The 18,749-nt window shown below is 40.8% G+C and overlaps 1 protein-coding gene across 1 annotated transcript in view; it reads right to left on the bottom strand.

The window, feature by feature from the left end:
• Window positions 1-18,749, bottom strand: part of LOC114697683 (amyloid beta precursor protein) — a 228,935-nt gene that overhangs the window by 55,498 nt on the left and 154,688 nt on the right. Inside the window, 4 exon segments of the mRNA XM_028875973.2 lie at window positions 959-1,087; window positions 11,682-11,840; window positions 12,251-12,325; window positions 17,108-17,241. Of these exon segments, the coding sequence (XP_028731806.1) occupies window positions 959-1,087; window positions 11,682-11,840; window positions 12,251-12,325; window positions 17,108-17,241 (497 nt within the window).

The raw sequence follows: 18,749 nt of genomic DNA, 5'->3' as shown, positions 1-18,749 counted from the left end.
ATGTGCGTGTGTTTAGCTGACCATGTGTATGCGGGTGTGCAGGTGTGTGTATGGAGGCCTGAGGGTGACATTGAGGACCTTCCTCCACTGCTCTGCACCTTGTTACATTTACGGAGGCAGGGTCTCTCAGTCGAACCCAAAGCTTACGGATATGGCCAGCGTGGCTAAGCGGCTTGTTCCAGGGATGCCCTGTCTCAGCTTTCTGAGTGCTAGCATTACTGGTGGGCTGCCATACCCAGTGACATCCAAACTCTGGTCCTGATGCGTGCGTAGTCAGCACTCTATCAACCAATCCACTTCTCTGTCCTGGTGGCTAGTTTTAAAAGATTAATGACTAGCTTTAAAAGTATTGACTGCTCCAGACACTTCAGACGTTTATAGTCCACATTGCTGGGGAAACTTAGAAGATGTCAAGCAAGGCACATGTTACTCAAATACTCTCCCCTTTAAAAAGGATTTATTCTACTTTTATTTATGTGTGTGGTGTGTGTGTGTGTGTGTGTGTGTGTGTGTGGTGTGTGTGTACACTCAGATATATGTGCAGGGACCAGTGGAAAGCCAGAAGATGATGTCAGATCCCTGGACCTGGAGTTACAGGTGGTGGTAAATGTGGGGGCACTAAATCCAGGTTCTCAGCAAGAATAGCAAGCACTCTTAACTGCTGGGTCATCTCTTTGCCCCCCTCCCCCCCCCCCTTGAGACAGCATTTTCCCCTGTAGCCCAGCTGGCACTGAACTGTCAATCCTCCTGCCTCCACACATTAAGTCTGGAGTACAACTGTATGCCACTAAGCCCGGTGAAGATTAGCTTTCAGGGTTTCAGACATGAACTCTTGCCACAGAGGTGCAACAGCCCCAGCATAAGTGCTCTAGAGAGAGGTAAACATCTTTCCATCCACTGAAGAAGCAGCAACTCCGGACTGGACAAGCTGCAGAAGGTCCTCATGCTCAGAGCTTACCTGGGACCGGATCTGTGCAGCTTTCTTGGGGTCCACCATGCGCACATGTTCGAAATGCTTAAGGGTGTGCTGTCTGTCTTTCTGCTCCGCACGGACGTATTTCTTCAGCATGTTGAACACATGATGAGGCTGTGGGGGAAACCAAAGGAACAGGAATTTCAAGTTGGTTGGAAACATTGCTCCTTCCACTGGCATTCAGTCCAAGGGTTCCATGATGTGCAAACACCGCAAGTCAGCTTGTAGCTAATTCTCCCTTTTCTTCACTAATAGGTAAATGCTCAGGCCATTCTTTCTTCTTACAAAGTATTTGGGGTTACTAGTATTTCTGACACTGTGCTCAATCAGCATTTTCCTTCTAAATAGGTACTGTCTGCTGTAGAAGGGGAAAAAACTTTGGATTTCCCAGGTTTGAGCAGAATCTTTCTACTCTCCCGATGAAATATTCACAGGGTGTTCATGAGTATTACATTACTATGCATGTGTACAGCCCCAAGACCAGAAGTAATGCTTCACAAATAATCCCTTCATTAGTAACATACAGTGGTGCAATAATCAAAATAAGAAAATAATAGTCAATTTGACTACTACTCAACTGTAGGGGGAGGAAAATGCTCTCAGTTCTATGGAACATTATCTTTCCCCTGAACAAAGGCCATCATTAAGCTGTAGTTATTTTACTTTGAAATTTAATTAGGTTCCTTTTAAACCATCAGGTTCTAATATTCTCGCGGCAACAATTAAGTTTCTTCTTTAATGCTTCTGTTTTTCTTTTATTCTAATTGGTTCTACTTCATTTTATTCCAATTTTCCATGAAAACTTTTTTTTTTTAAAAGGATTTAAGTTTCTTTGTCTCCAGCAGTGCTATTATTATTGCTATCCTTCCTTATGACTTCAGATGATGATTTGCAAGGTATATATCCTTCATTTAAGACAAAACAAACATCCCAGAGCTATAAGAGCTCATGTCAGGAGTAGTACTGGGAATGTTTGGACACACAGAGTTATTAAACATTATATCCTGGACACCTTGAAAGACAGGTGGACAGTACAGAATTTATTACCAGAAACTATATGTGGTATATAAACATACACGTATATATGTATGAGTATATGTGATAAGTATAAGTGTGCATATGAGTGTATATATGTGGTATATATGAGGTTGGATTACAATGCTTTTATTATATTATATATTCATTTTCTCTCCATTCCTGTTAACTTTGAGACGTTCTCCAGGACATTCTGGGTGGAATTTGGTGCCCTGTCTCTGTGCTACCATAAAGTGCTGTGTAAAACTCCGTCACTGCATTCTGTGCACCCCATTATTTATGCTAGATTCTCCTCCTCTTCAACGTGAGAGCCACAGGCTGAGACTAGGTCTCACTCTTCCTGTCTATCAGGAGCTCCCCTCCATGGTGCCTGACCCAGAACTGGTGCTCTGTCTATGCAGGCATGCCCGCCAGAGGCCACACTACTGTGCTTCAGAGCGTAAACAAATCCACACACACACAGTCAAAACAAACCGCCTCATCTGCTTGCTTTACTTATTTACTCTAGTAGAAGTCTGTTTCACCACAAACCCAAGAAAGACCGATACCCTAGCTTTAGACACGGGTCTGAGAAGCATATTATTACAAGTCTCATTTGCACGATGGCGTGCAGCTAAATTTATGGACCAGAGGATATGCTTTCATATTTCAGAAAGATGAAGACAGATAACTGATAAGCTAAACCTATAAAGCATATATTCAAAAGGAGAGAGATTTATACTAACTAAAAAAAAAAAATCTTTACAAGTCAGAAATTAAAGGCTGACTATTGCTGGCTCTGAGAGCTGTTTTATCTTCAGGACTGTACAATCAGGGCATCATATACCCTTGACTCTAGCTTCTTGTTAAGTTATATACACTTTCGAGGTTGGAGACAGAAGGTCACACTAACTGCATTTACCCACAATGTATCTGTCTGATGACTTCTTCAAGAACTTAGTGTCTATCCCATTTTTGTCTCTAGGAAAGGATTATTTTGAAGAAAATTCACTTTTTTTCTTTTATGAGTTCAAATGAAAAAAAAAAAACAAAAAAAAACAACCCTTCAATTCCTAATGTAAGGATTGCTTTCATCAGGGCCTTTTGCTCTTCTTACCCTCAGGGGCTAAAAATGATTCTTGAAGGCATTTTGTCTTGAAAGAATTGTCACCCAAAAGTGACTGTACCAGATGCTCCAGCCTGGCCTTGGTCTTCTGTATTAAGCTAAAGAATCTTTTAGAGACTAGGGGAAGGTCATTTCTTATAGCTAGCACCTGTACACTTTCGGCATAAAATGGCATATAGTCCCCTTACTATTTACTAATAGTAACACTCTTTAAAAAAACAAACATTAAAACTTTAATTTTACATCTTGGCAGTTCAGAAGGCAATGTCTTTCAGAGTAAAGGGTTAAGGAGGGGGAGGGAGAGGGAGGGGATGGGGTTTGAAGGTTAAACAGTTTCGTTAGCTGACTAACTGAATGCTTGGTCCATCAAGCAGGACTCAAGGTCCTGTGTCTTTGCTTGGTTCTCCCCTCCTGCTCCTCCCAGCCCTTCTTCCTTCCCCAGTCATCAATGCTTCAGCATCTGCTGATCGCCTTGGAGACACTGTTGACATGCTCAGTTAGCAGCGCATTCTAACTGAATGAGCTACCTAACGGGCTAGGTGGAGCAACGCCTTTCACGTGTATGATATCTCATCAAATCTTCATCCTGGCCTAGGGCACAATGAGTTTTTTCTCTCCACCTCACAGAAGAGGCATGAGGAAGGATCAAGTGGGCTGAAGTGACTGACGTCTGGTATACAGTGGCCCATGAGGCATGGCCGCTCGGTGTTCGGCAAAGAGCTGTCTGCCTCCAAAGTCCTGTACCCTGGCCGCTAGGGGGCCTGTCCTGGAATCTAACATGCTAGATTTCTGTCAAACACAGATAGGTCTGACAAAGAGGTAACTGAATGGTGAAAAACAGTGTTCTGGGAGTTCTCATCTGAATTTCTAGTTCTTTACCCTCAGGGATGGGTACAGATCCTACATAGACTGTGTTTGGTACTATACACACATACAGCTATGATGGTTGATTTATAAATTAGTTAGTAAAATCCCCAAAGTGACCTAATGAGACAATAACAGTATAGTGAAATAAAAGCTATTTAAAACTTACGGCTTACACCTGAAATCTCCCATTTAACATTTTCAGACAGTGATGGACACAAGCAACTAAAATCAAGGAAACATGAAACCATGGCTAGGGAGATAACAGTGCTGAATTTCCAGAGCACACTGACTACAGTTTTTTTGTAATAACTGAGAAGATTCGGATTTAGATTACTGAATCTCATTTATGGTCCTAGGCTCATGGCAGGAGGCTATACTTTTCAAAAGGTCTGAAGCAGGAAGGAGAAACTGCAGGATAGGAATGTCCTCCGTCAATCTCATTAGAAGATTACTGGAAAGTGATTCAAGGTATTAGTTACAAGTTAGGCTTTTGTGATATTCATGGGGTTTCCTTCGGAATTCATCCTTATCTTCTGTTAAGTCTGATAATTAAAGACTGAATGTGTTCACATCTTTTCAATGCTTATCTCACCTAACACTGCTATTTCTTTGTGTGCTTCAGAAAGATATTCCTAACTTTCCCTGAAAATCCCCAGAGCCTGATACAGAGCAGCAGCAAGTGCACCAGGCAGTCAAGATCCCCCAGCCCTGGCCCTGTGTGCATCTCGAGCCCTGAGGGCCCAGAATGAGCTCTGACCTCATCATGCTGTCAGCCTGGAGATTCCCATGAGCAAAGCCTGGGACAGCTGATAACTCTGAAGACCTTAGGCTGCCCCCTCAATAAATGAACTGCAGGGTTCTGCTTGGTTGCTCTGACCTTGCAATTGCAAGAATCATGTTTAGAAATTTAAAAAGTTAAATTAATTCCTATGTTGAGGAGCAGGCAGACAAACCACGTCAAATGGTGTGTATCTGGGCCTCATAGATGTCAGTGTTCAGATAACGAAGAAAAACAAGCAACATTTCTTCCTCCCCCCACTTTATTATATTTTCATTTGTGTGTGCAGAAACAGCTCTGCTTTGGCATATGATTCATGTGTACTTCCTTTAAAAAAATGAAATAGATGACCATCCTTACAACTTCCAGTCACAATTCTCCAAGGCGGGTGTTAGTTATTTCTAGAGCTCTATAATTGATCTTAGAAAAACAAGCAATCATCATTGTCTAGGGAGCTTTATTTGATTATGCTGGGACAAAGATGGATTTGGTAAATTTTAATTAAAAATAAGAAACATTCACGCAAGAATGATAGAAAAGAACGCGTTATCTCTACTGTGTCTGTATACAGAGCACAGAAGCAAATTCTCTTAAGGTAATTGTTAATAAACATTAGCCTGACCACATTACTCATATTCAAGATTGAATTTCTCATAGAACAAGCAAAAATTCAGTGCCTCATTATAAATGTGTTGATAATAAACAATTTAATATTTTCTTGTTTCTACTTATAATGTCAACCACCCAAAGTCTTGAAATTTTCTCTAACTAGCGATATAGATATTTTACTAGCAAATTCTTATTTCAGTTAAGACAGTCTTACTATGTATTTAACACTGTAGTTTGGTTACACTGGCATTGGGTGGGATCTAAACCTCATATTAAGAGTAAAGAAAACAGATCTGCCCCACGGGAACTCATTATATCCTGCCCTTTCCATTGTCACTATTGTTTTTCAGACAGTCTTTATCCCGTAACTGCATCATCTCTGTTTGCAGCTGACGTGGCCCTTTCAATTTGCCCTTCCTTCACCTTGGAATCACACCGCCATTTAGAGCAGCATTTACAAATTAATTTCTGAAAAGACATTAATTTCTGAAAAGCATGGCTGAAATGGATGAGAGGACATCTACAGTGAGAGCAAAGGAGACAAGCATTCACTACAAAGCATGCCACACACATTCTGAAATGCAGAAAAAGGGTATGGCATACTCCTGCCTCCCACCATGGTTCCCGGCACAACGTGGTCGCTAATAAATGACTTAATTAAATCAATAAATGACTGCTAATTAAATCGATGAGTGACTCAGAGCTAAGCATAATTTCAAAAGCAGTTCCAGTGTGCAGACTATTCTTTGTACATTATCCATAAAAGTGAGCATCTCTCTGATGAGAAAACCAGCCTCCCAACTTTCAAAGACCACAAAGAAATTCCAAACCCACTTGATGTATTTATTCAGTATTTTCCAGTTCTTTAAGAAGGTGTTTTAAGTGGGCAATCATCCCAGAAAATACTTAATAGAGTCCAGATATATCCAAACTTCTCTTAACAAGGCTCATTCCACTTATTCCAAAAGATCTGTTGTCTTTATAACATGTTAGTATCAGGTTAGATGTCCACAAAATAGAAGGAAATCATGACCGTTCCCTGACTAAGGTAATAATGAAATTCCTGACTTCCTGGCTCTTTCACATTTTCCATTGTTCTTTTATATCATTTCCCAGTTTGGTATGCCTGGGACTTGGAATGAAAGATACACGTCACTCACGGAGAACAGGCTTCTCTATGCCACTCATGTCTAAATACATGGCTCTTCTCTCACTCACTTATGTGGGAAGCACATTACATGACCCGTCCATCCTATTGTTTTATTCTACAGTTTCATACTTGGTTGGCTTCTTACCTTAATAGACACTTGTGCTGTACGTCATTTCCTGATGGGAGTGAGTGAGCATCAAGAGTGTTTGAAAGGCTTGAATAGGATCCTGCCAAGTACAAAGCAAATGACTCACGACTCACGGAGTCCAACCCTTCTAGGGCTTGAGGGACTTCCTCAGAAAACTCTCTCCTGAAGCATTAAATTGCACCCTAGTGGTTTCTAAAACCTTGAACTTTACCTGCCCAGGAGAAAGTAATTTTCCCCCTGTTTTTACAAAGCCACAGTTTTTTTTTTTTTTTTTTTTTTTGCAGTTTCAAATCTCAGATTTCAAAAAAATGCTAAGCATGTGATATAAACTGTATAGAACACTCATCTGCTGGATTAAAGACACTTGAGAGAGCTATATCTCCATCCTTGTGCTGGGTCCGGGTTGAGTTTGTTCCTCTCTTTTGCCATCAACATTCTAAACATATTCCCGATGTTACAAAAGAAATCTGGGAGAAAAGCAACAAGAACAAAACCAGACAAACTGATGCAAACAAAAGCAAACCAGCAAAATAAATCAAAACCAACTGGGAGAAACTTACATTGTAATCTTTAGAAAATAACTTTGTTTTTGTCTTTAAGTTGAATGGTTGATTGAGAATTTTAAAGCCCAATACAAGATGTATCTATGATATTTTCTTTAGAAAAATCACTATGCTAGGTCAAACACAAATTTTACCAAAGCAATAGAGAAAATGGCAAAAGATTCATTCCTGAGGCTTCCTCCATTTGGTGATTTTCAGTTCAGATAATAAAGATGCATTTCACAGGAAGAGTTTGGATATAAGGCTTTCTTGCATAGTTCACATTGCTAGAGCAGATATATTGCACATAGTCAAGGAATTACTTTCCAGACAGTCACTGTTCATTGGTTCCTCTTTAACTAAGAAGCAGATCTTCCCAATTGGAACAGTCCACATGTTCCACACTAACTTTCAGTCCCCCTGGAAGGGAGACATCCACAGTCTTGTCTCAACCTTCAATGAGTCCTTCTGGTTTTGAATTATGGACAAACAAAGCTAAAAATGTTAACTGAAAGAGGAGTTGAAAAATTAACCCTAATTTTCAAACTGGGAAGGACGAATTCCTTTATTAAGTAACTTATTCCTAGTTACAGATTAAATAGCTGTCTTGGGGATTAAATACAAGTATTTATGTAACACCAGAAAATGTAGAAAATGGGCTCTTTGCTATCCTCTCATACAACCAGTGACCTTTGTCAAATATAGTCAGATTAGATTGACATTTAGCACTTGCACCCAATTCCATGACTCATGCTTTCAGCTAAATGTTAGCAGTTCAGATGCTGCAGACAGAGTTGAGCGCTTCCTACCCAGAGCATAGAGGGGCCAGGACTGATCTGGACTTCTGCATCTTCAAGTCTTGTTTAGTCAAGCCAAACCAACAGAAGCTCTCAGGATAAACAGGCTTAGTAACACAACCCAGAAGGCAGAACCCACGGAGCTGAGGATTAATTAGTAAACAAAAGATGCTTTACAGTAACACAGACCCTAGGAAAGGTTTGCTAAGTGGTCTGATCATCCAACAAACGCCAACTGTGGCATAGGCTTGACTTTTCTAAGGATGATTTATAACAATCTGCTTCAATTTTGCACAGGCACATTTGGGATCTGGCATTCTTGCTTCAAGCATCCTCTAAGGAACCAACAACTCAAGGTCAAACACATTCATGCTACTTTAACTGTATTCCCTCCTTTTCCAACACTAGACTGTGTTCTGAAACAACTGGGAGCTCAGGTTTTTGTTTTTTTAATTAAAAACATATAACTAAACTAAAGGAAGACTTCTTAGAATCCAGTAACAATTGAGGGGTTTTAAATTAGAATTTATGTTAAATTTAATCAAATGACCATTGGAATGGTGTGAAAGTGTGTGTGTGTGTGTGTGTGTGTGTGTGTGTGTGTGTGTGTGTGTACACATTCTGAGGGGTTCTACCAGACCCCTGCTTTCTAGGGCAAACTCTGGGTGAAATATCACTTCACCTTTGTGTGCTATACATTTTTCTTACATACCTAAACCCTTGTAATTTCATAGTAAGTCTTTCATTTTAAAGAATAAAGAAGAGTAGACATTAGCATATAAACAGGCCACAGAGCACCACAGTATCACAGTTGTGGACAGCTGCCTGGGAAGATCTTCTGCACGGAGGGAAGTGACAGGTTCTTCTACTTTGGAGGGAACATGGGGATGAAACCATTTTCAGAGACACACAGAAGCTCCCAAGCTTTCCAACCTATTCCTTCATTTTCTACTTGAATTAATTAAAAATAGGACAGTCATGTATTTCCCACCTGTCCTGAGGGAGATCTGTCTGTGAACCTTGAGAAACATTCAGAATGAGATTAGGGTTAAGAATATAACTATTTTAACATAGAAAAAACCCTTCGCTTTTACCAGTCTGTTCCAACAGTCAATGCTATATTTAAATCACATTTCTAAAAACTTTCTCCTATCTGGCTCTGTGGCTGTTGTAAGCAACTTCTCCAAAAACCTTTCTTCATAGATTTAAATTCAAGACTTAATGGAAACTCTTGATTTCTATCTTATTAGAGAAATGCACAAAAGCAATCAAGAAGAGAAACAGAATTTTCTAACACCTTTCAAAGTTCAGAGCTAAGTGCAATGTCAAGCGAAACTTACAAGTTTAACTAGCACTCAAAGTCGGTAACTTCACAAACATAGGAGGTTCTGCTCCAAGACTGTGTCCTTAATTGTATCTTATTTGAAACGAGAGATTTGCACATTTCAGAGTTAAGAAACTTAACAAGCATTCTCACATTAATCAATAGCAATCTGATTTTTTTTCTGACAGTGAAACAAATTCACTTTAAAATTTTGCTATCAAAGAAACAGTATACATGGCATGATCAATGGATCCATAGTAAGTACCACTACGAGCTATCTAAAATGATCCCTGCTGATGCGACATGCAGCTCCAGTACACACTCTGCCTTTCCTGATGCCGAGACTCAACTGAAAGATTTGAGAAGACCCTCTTCAGCTCTCATTTTATTTTTAGCTCTAACCTCCCTGGACAGGATTTTACTGAAGAGGCTGGACTTCTGGCCGGATCATTTCACAATGTGTCTCCTGTTAAGGCAAATGATGCCCACAACTCTCCTCTCCAAAGCATATTCTCTAAGAAAGAGTAACCAAGGACCTTGTCATCTGAAGAGAGACATAACCAGAGTTTCACTAAGTACTGCCTGGAGAACACAGAGATTGCTCACAGAAAACGAAATGCTAATATGGATATTGTGTCTTCAAAAGCTCTTTGTTTAGAGAGGAAGTACGGTCCTAGAGAAGACACTGCAGTGGAAGACTGACTCACAGCTCTCCCTGTCTACCGCTAGTGGTGCCACCCAGAACCAGCCACCCCGTGCCCCGAGATCACAGTGATGTCATCAGTACAACAGAGTCAGTGCCATCTTGCTACCTGGATGAATGCCAGGATCTTCTTAGCATGGAAAGAAAGATCAGAGCGGTGAGAAAAATCAGCACGAGTGCGTGGTTTAGTTACATAATTCGAACAGACTTCTACTAGCTATCAAGATCTATCAAGAGACCAAGATTTCACCCTCCTGCCAGAGAGATAGGGAATGCATGGACTAAATAAGAGCAACAGTTTCTGCAAGGTAATGAGCATGGACCACAGAGAAAGAGGAGACACATAAGTTGAGGTCCGGCAACTGCTAGCACCTGAGGCCCTCCAGTTTCGCAGATCATACAAGGTAGGGAATTTGGACAGGGGACTCCAAGAAGGGAGGAATCTATAGAGACCCAGTTGGCTAGACTTTCCAGAACCAGAGTGATCTCCCTGACTATAGCTAGGCACTCATTGGTGCACTCATCTGGTATAAGAAACTGAGGCTGGGTGTAAAAAGTTCCCCAGAGGACTAGAGGTAACAGCGCCTGGAATCCTACAGAGACAGGAATTGTTCTTGGCAGTCCAATTTGAACTCAGCATTCATGGTAGACTACTGAGAAGGATCCCAATGGAAAATGGGAACAGGAATAACAAGTTACCTGCAGAAAACTGATGCATTCTACCTAACAAATCTAAAAATAGTGAAATACAACAGGATCAAACTGCTTCCAGGTAAACTAGCTATGCTTCAGATCAAAGTCTGAATATATTTACAGTTATGCAAAACTACACCCAACATCCTAAAGTTTATAGTGCATGATAGATAACAAAAAATGATCAGACACAAAATTATGCAGGAAAATATCAGACATGATCTGAGGTATAAGATAAAGAGATGGCCAGAAGAGATAATGAAATTCCATCATTTTACATTGTTAAACTAGCTACTGGGATAAAGATAAAAAATCTTTTAACACAGCCAGATCAAAACAAAAGACTATTTGTAAAGATGTAAGCATTCTCTGTTGGAAACAACAAACATCATCATTAAAGTAGAAAAAGAAAATCAACTGGACCAGGAATTCTATACCCAGCCAAAACATCTTTCAAAACCAATGGTAAAATTAAGGTATTTTCAAACAAAGAAATACAAGGAAGCTATCACTAGCTTACATACATTCTAACCAAAAGAAATGAAACTTCATCCTACATGCACTTGAAAACATAAAGGAGGTCCTTTGGGCAGAAGGAAAATGATACATGGTAAATATAAGCAGAGAATAAGACTATGAGAAATCATGACTACATTAGGCAAAGGTGTTATTGTTTCTTATTATATATAAAAAAGATAAAAATAATGGCTTAAAGAAAAAAAAACAATGCAGCATGGAAAACTGTATAAAGGTACTAGCTAAAAGAGTTAAGAGAGGGAGCTCAGACACTGGTCTGTGGTTCTGTGCCTTTAAGACACAATGTACCTAAGTCACATCTATAAATAAGGTGCTTATGACATTTCTCCTAGCTTCTTTCATGTGGCCTCCGGTCGGTCCCCAGTGTCTGAACATCACCATCGATGCTGTGACCTGAAGTGAGATCTCAATGAGACCTACCCTTGGAGGCACTGCCTGAAGAGCGGTGATGTAATTCTCGAGGGCCAGGCGGCGACGGTCATTGAGCATGGCCTCCACTCTGGCCATGTGCGTCTCTACCAGCTGCTGTCTCTCGTTGGCTGCTTCCTGTTCCAGAGATTCCACTTTCTCCTGGAAATGCTGACATGGAAAACACACACAACACATTTGTTTCTTAATGTAATTAATGCAAAGAGAGTTTCTCTGTTTACATAAAAGTAATTTGGGACAGGTGTCAGTCCTAAATTCCTCATCTCACTTGAATTTTCCTAGGGATTGGAGGAGCTGAGAACTCTGGCAACCCAAAAGATGTATCATTAACGGAAAGAAGATCGCAAGCACCAATATTCATTTAGAGTGATTAGTTCTAATTTGAAGTAGTTGGAAGCAAATGTGAGGAAGCAACTAATTACTAAGACAAGGGGTGAGAAGGATCCAAATTCATGCAAATATGAACACAGGGCCTTCCAGCAGATGTTGGTAGCCTGGGGACCCTCAATGAGTGAGCGTGGGCATGTCCTGTCTTGTGTGAAGACGGGGTTGGGTGCTACCTGGATAACAGCCTTCTTGTCAGCTTTGGGCAGGTTCTTTGCTTGACGCTCCGCCTCTTCCCATTCTCGCATGACCTGTGGAGATGACAAAAGACTTCAACTGAAAGCCTTCCGTTCTTCTTTCAAGTACAGATTAACTAGATGGATCAGAGTGCAGTGCGTTTTCTATGAAAAACACATCACATGACTATTCCTATATGAACAATATTTTCCCTACAAGGACATAAATAATTTACGCCAGCAGTATGGTGAATGCAAGCGTCAAACACTTACTGCATCCTCTTGAGACAAGGTTGGTTCATCTTTTCGTTTCTCCTTGAGAAATGGCTGAAAGTCATTTTACTCGACGTGAGTAAACACCGAGTAAAAGGCTTACGCTATCTGAACAAGGTCTCCCATCAATAAACTAAACACATTGGTTTTTAAGCTTTTACGACATCAAGTGAAAACCTGTCAAAAGGTGTATCTGGGGTGTGCGTATGTGCAGACTAGGAATACGACACCACAAAGGAGAAATGATGCCGGAAGAGAAGGAAGACTTCTGTCGTCTGAAATCCTAAGGTCCACCCCCTGCACAAATGAAGAGTAGACTCTTGATCCGTAACCGAAGTCACAAATAGTGGAGATGACTGCAAATCCACCCACCCAGCAACTCTAAGAAAGAATGCATTATAACATTCTGAATGTGGCAAAAGGTAAGGCTAATTGAGTAGCCAGGCCAGTCTGATGTGTCATGATCTAGCGTCCTGTTCTCTACCTTGACGTTCACCTCGATGTCCCTGAGAGACTGTCACTCACCGATCAGAGAAGTGTCTACAGTGAAAATGAGCGTTAATTTCTTATCACCTGTGGCTGCCCTTTCCTTGTCTAGTGTGTTGTCTGTGACGTGAGCTTCATGAAGCAGGCAAAACATCAGGGTCTTACAGGGTAAGTACCTGAGGACTTTATCTGTCTAAAGCAGGAGGAAGCTCAACTCCTCCAAAATTGCAAAGAAAAAAAAGGCTTATAACATCATAGCCCATCAGCACCTGAGTTGGTTTTTAAAATTAGTTTTTTTTTTTTTTGTTTGTTTTTTGAGAACATGATACAAGGAAAAAGTACAAACAAACTGTCCTAGGTACTTGGGTATGTTTCTATCAGTTAATAAAGTAGTGGACCAAGTAGATATTAAAGAGACTAGCCTTGCTTTATAGATGAGATAAGGTCGGGAGGGGAAAAGGTTCAATTTCCTGTGTGGAGAATGTTCCCAGGGTGGTGGCGTTCCACCTAGAATTCCTCAGGCAAGAAATCTCAAAATTGGTTGGAGATAGAAACAAAACATCTTAATGGGGTGTGAAAACAGATTCCCTGCATTATGTATGCATTGTTATCTCACTTGGACATTCAGACCCTGAACTTCTTGCTCGAAGTCACAGATCTATGAAATAATTAAGATTTACCTAGCTAATGTATTGTAAAAATATGTATTACTAATGAACTCAAACATTGATTTTTGAGGATAATTTAGCAATATCTTCCACTCCTACAAATCCATGACCTATGCCATCCCTACAGGACTGCTTACAGACACACTGTAGGTGGGAGGCTCCCCTTATACCAGCGGCCTTCACTGAGGTACATTGACAATAGATACCATCACTGGATGAAGTGCTCTACAAAGTCTGATTTAATGGGTTCCCCACAACAGGCTGCCATTAGTAATGGCCAGCCTCACTTTATAGAAAAGTTTAAGAAAACCATGAAAATAGCAAATGGATAAGGAATGAAGATAAACCACGCAGCCTACTGGCTCAATGTACCATTATAGAGCAGGATATATATCTATCTCCCGAGTGTCAGTTCCAATAGCTGCTCCTAAGACACCACTGAATATATTAAGAAACTCAGCATCGGGTGAGTTTTCATCTCGAAGGACTTAATTCTACACACCTACTGAAACGACTAAATATGTAAATAGTGGTGATGAATAAATATCTTGCTTGTCAACTTGACGAGATTTAGGATCACCATGGAAACAAGCCTCTGGGAATGGCAGTGGGGTTATTTTCTAGGTTACATTAGGTTAGTGGATGTGGGGAGATTCACCCTAAATGCCATGGCTGGGGATTCTGGACTAAAGGAAAAAGAGAAAGCAAGCTGAGCAGTGCTCTGTGCTCTGCTCCTGACTGTAGATACAAGGTGACCCGCCGCCTCAAGCTCCTGTGCCCACCATGATTATCACATCACCATGGACTATACCCTGGAATTCTAAGCCCAAACACGCTGTTCCTCTCTTAAGACGCCTTTGTCAGGCTGTTTTGCCATGACAAGAAGTAACTAATATGTTAATAACAGCACTTTTGGGGTTTTTGGTGAAGTTTATTTGTATCTGCCACATGCTTGTCACCTTGCAACCAAGATCTTCAGATGGCTGACATCGATGAAAATATAATCTCCCCTAATCCTCTCCACAGAAACAGATGACGTCTGTTATTTCGTAAGCTAACCCAGAAAATTAATTTTGAAACTACAACAAACATCAAGTTAGAAAGCCCCACATTTGAACACTTGAAGTGCTCTGGACCTGAACTCCGAGGCTGCACTGTGCATCCCCCTACAACAGTTTTTCAGTGTGTGCAGAGAGGTTTCAATTCCATCAGGATTTACGGCTCTTCAGAGTCCTGGCTATGTCATGCAGAGAAAATGACTATTACTAAGTAGAGATTTAAGAGGCAGACAAGTTCAAAGTCAAAAAGTGCCCAGAATTTAGCTGCATAGATTATGAAGATAAATGTCAGCTCAGGAGCTTTACTAACCTGTAATGCTGGAATCTACCAGGCACATTCTCTGCTCTAGGATGAACATAGCTAAGTAATCTCAGATCTGGGATGAGAAGATGGAGAAAATCTCCTGGAAATATATGAACTAAGTTCTGGATTAAGGAGCTCACTGGGATTCTCATTTCTACAACATATCATGTCAGAAGCTCACAGAGTACTTGAAACTAGTTTTTTTTTAATTGCATAAAAATACCTCAGATACAGTGAAAAAAAATTCCATGAGCCTTAAAAAATTATTTTAAAAAATGATTTGGTGGGTTTAAGAATGAAATACAGGTTGGTATCGATCACATAAATTTATATGGACTAAAAGGAATTAGAGTATAGTAAAAACACAGAACATAGATATAAAAATCAACAAATAATAAATTATTATATAAATCCTTAGAATCAATTGAAAGGTAAAGGCAACTGTGTTCCCCAATTCAAGAATTATGGGAGACAGAGGAATGTGTGAATTTGTGGATGGGCTGAAGAACAGGACATATCTGAAATAAGCCATGATCAAGAGCACAGTGAGCCCCAGATGAGGGGGCAGCTTCTGGCTACAGACAAGCCAGGCCAGTGGGTGAATGGGAGGCAGATGCAAGGCTGGGGTCAGGGGGCAGTGGCAGGCATTGGGAGCATCATGCTGGGCTCTCAGTGTTTGTTATACTTCCTGTAGACGGCTGGGCAATTCATGTGCCCAGCACTGTATTTTTTTATGGGTGACAGGGAAGCCTCTGAAAGCTTCAGATAATGAGATCAATTTTGAGTTATAGGAGGGAATTATAGTAAATCCCACTCAGTCTTTCCACACCTTCTTAAATGACCTTTCTAATGAAAAAAAAAATGTGAAAAAGTCTAGTTTTCGGAAGGATTGATTTCAGTTGGCTGTTCCATTCAGCTGGCTTTCTAGTTCAACACACTTTTCAGGTTTTCATCATGGGCAACTGGTAGAATGTGAATTATAGTTCATGGCCCAAAGTATTCTGGTCTAGTGTGGTTGTAACGCCCCTTTTTCTGAGTTCTGGGACACATGTTATAGGTAGTCTTGTTTAAAGAAATAGTAACCGTGTCCTGCTTTCTGAGATACATCATTAGCTCTGTTTAAAACAAGGGTTTTCTTGTTATTCAGGCACAGTGATGCCAACAGATCAGGAGATGGATTTCAAGAAGACAGTGGCTGGTAACTCCCAGGGTCTCTGGGACAGAGCCAGGGTCAACCCCAGGCAGGACTGGCAGGAGGGAGGACTGAGCAAAGCCTTAGAGATCATTTAAGGAGAAGGGGGAGGAAAGATGAGGTTAAGTGGCTCAGGAAGTTTCCCGAAAGGTATGGTGCCCATTGCAGGGTGATGAGAACAGGTGGATAATGGCTGCACCATAAAAGCCAGATGAAGAAGTTGGCTGGGATTTGGCCCAAGGGAACAGGCACAGCTTCAACTTGTAGGCATTCTTCCTGCAGGACCACACACTTCTTGGGAAACAGCTTCTCTCACTGGGCTGAATGCTCCAAGCAGACCACATTGGCTGGCTAGTAAGCCCCGGGGATCTGCCTGTCTCTGCATCCACAGCACTGGATTGCAAGCACAGGCCATCAGGTGTGGCTTTCTAAATGCGGTTTCCCGGAAACAAACTCAGATTCTCATGCTTAGTGGGTGACAGCAATTGCAGCAGTTTACTGAGTGAGCTGCCTCCAGAGCCCCCACCTGTCCGAAATTCTTTAAATAAATTTCACCATGCACATTTAAAGTATATAGCCTATTATGGGAAATGCACAGAAAATCAAGTTTACCACAGTGTCACAATTAACAGCTATCTCCTCATCATGTCCACAGAGTACCTTTCTTTAGTAGAGAGACACAATTTAATCTGTGTCACATCCTGCAAAATCCTCCTGTACGTGCCTTTACTGGATACTATCGGGGAGAGCCCCAAGTCCTAGTTTGTGTCTTCATAGAAAACATTTAAATTAAACTTTTTGTCTAAAGATAGACCAAGGCAGAGGCAAGCCCAGATCTCCCTGTATTACAAGGCCACAGAAGGGAATCCACTGTACCTGGGACATCCTCTCGCGGTGCTTAGCTTCCAGCCTCTCTTTGGCTTTCTGGAAATGGGCATGCTCATTCTCATCCCCAGGTGTCTCCAGATACTTGTCGACGGCATCAGGGGTGCTGGCTGCTGTGGTGGGAACTAGGAGAGAGAAGGGAAGGCGTGATGAGAAGAGAAAGAGAATGCCCAATTGTTTTAAGAACTCGAGTCACGTCCCAGGACAGAGAATTCTGTAAAAGAGTATACAGAGTTTGCCAACGCTGCGTAAAGAAACACCCAGAGAGACATTTCACCATGGCTAGAGTGTGTTTCACCTCTTCAATGCACTGAGAAAAGGCTCCTTTTAAACTACAGCATTAAAAATGTCTTGCCCAGACAGGCACTCCCAGAGCCATCATCACTTAATATGGCCATGCTTTATCAAATCCTCATGCTTTGCTTGGCTATTTTGTAATTTTGAAAGTAAATAACGGTTGTCATCAATATCATGCATTGTAATTCCTGCAGAAACCAATGCAATCTGAGAATAAGGCTGTTGCAAAATTAAGGCACCTCGGTGAAATGGGAATTCTACACATTGTGTTTTAGACAGCTTAATTACAAAGCCACCCTTCATGAGAGAGTATGTGACACACCACGGAAAGAAATATAAACATCAATAAGTGCAGTTTAGAAACCACAAAAGGACATTCAGCCTTCACATATTTGGCAAGAATCTATAATTTATTACACTGTTTGTCAAAAAGACAGTAATTTCTATTTTGAAGTCAATACTGCCGAGCAGCGTCTGAACTGTAGCATCCACTGTGGTGTTATGTGGCAACAGGGATACTTACAAAACCAAAGAATGAAGTATAAAAAAGATGTTCTATTCACGAATGAGTAGTGAGTAGCAAGAATTGACAATTTAAGAGTGTTAAAAAAAAAGAACAGAGAAAGTTTAAAGAAGAATATGTCTCCCCTCTAAACACTAAATGACATCACCATCCTCAAATAAATGTTTATTCAGGAATATCAACCACCATTCCAAATATTCTTTTCACACTTCTCATCAAATTCTCAGAGTAAGAGGCCGGGCATGTAATATCCCCAACAGAACTTGAATGAGAAGTCACAGCTAAGTCTTCTGAAGCTAGACTCTTGTGTACATGTTTCAGAAAATGCCTGGAATTAAAATAAAAGGTTTGAGCATGTCAACAGAATCCAGAATTCATTTTGCTAAATAAGAGAAACATGCATTCTGATTTATTTCCCTCTTCTTTGGTCATTGGTTAATCATTTACTTCTCAAAAAGTAAAAGCATCTTTTCAGGTGTGGCATTTGAGCAGAAGTGAGGAGGCCAACGCTTGTTCCTGGAACCTTAAAGAGCTGCCCCCATCAAGCTGGTAAAAAAGGGAACACTTGCCTGATGCGGAGAAGGAAGGAGGGTCCACTCGGGACTCTAAATTAGGCCTAGCTAGATGTGAACCTAAGACAATATTTTTACACCAGATGGTGCCCAGGGCAAGTAACGTCAGCACTCTGAACTTCAGGATTTCAATCTAGCGGTGAAAACATGCCTTGCCTCCTACAAAGTGCCAATCACACAATGTACTTCACGCATACCAGTCTCTTTTCTGACTCCTTTATGTTTTACAGAAGTCTTTTAT

Source organism: Peromyscus leucopus, chromosome 12 (genome assembly GCF_004664715.2).
Source record: "Peromyscus leucopus breed LL Stock chromosome 12, UCI_PerLeu_2.1, whole genome shotgun sequence".
Lineage (NCBI taxonomy): Eukaryota > Metazoa > Chordata > Mammalia > Rodentia > Cricetidae > Peromyscus > Peromyscus leucopus.
The sequence above is the reverse complement of the archived record's forward strand: the minus strand, read 5'-3'. Positions and strand labels throughout refer to the sequence as shown.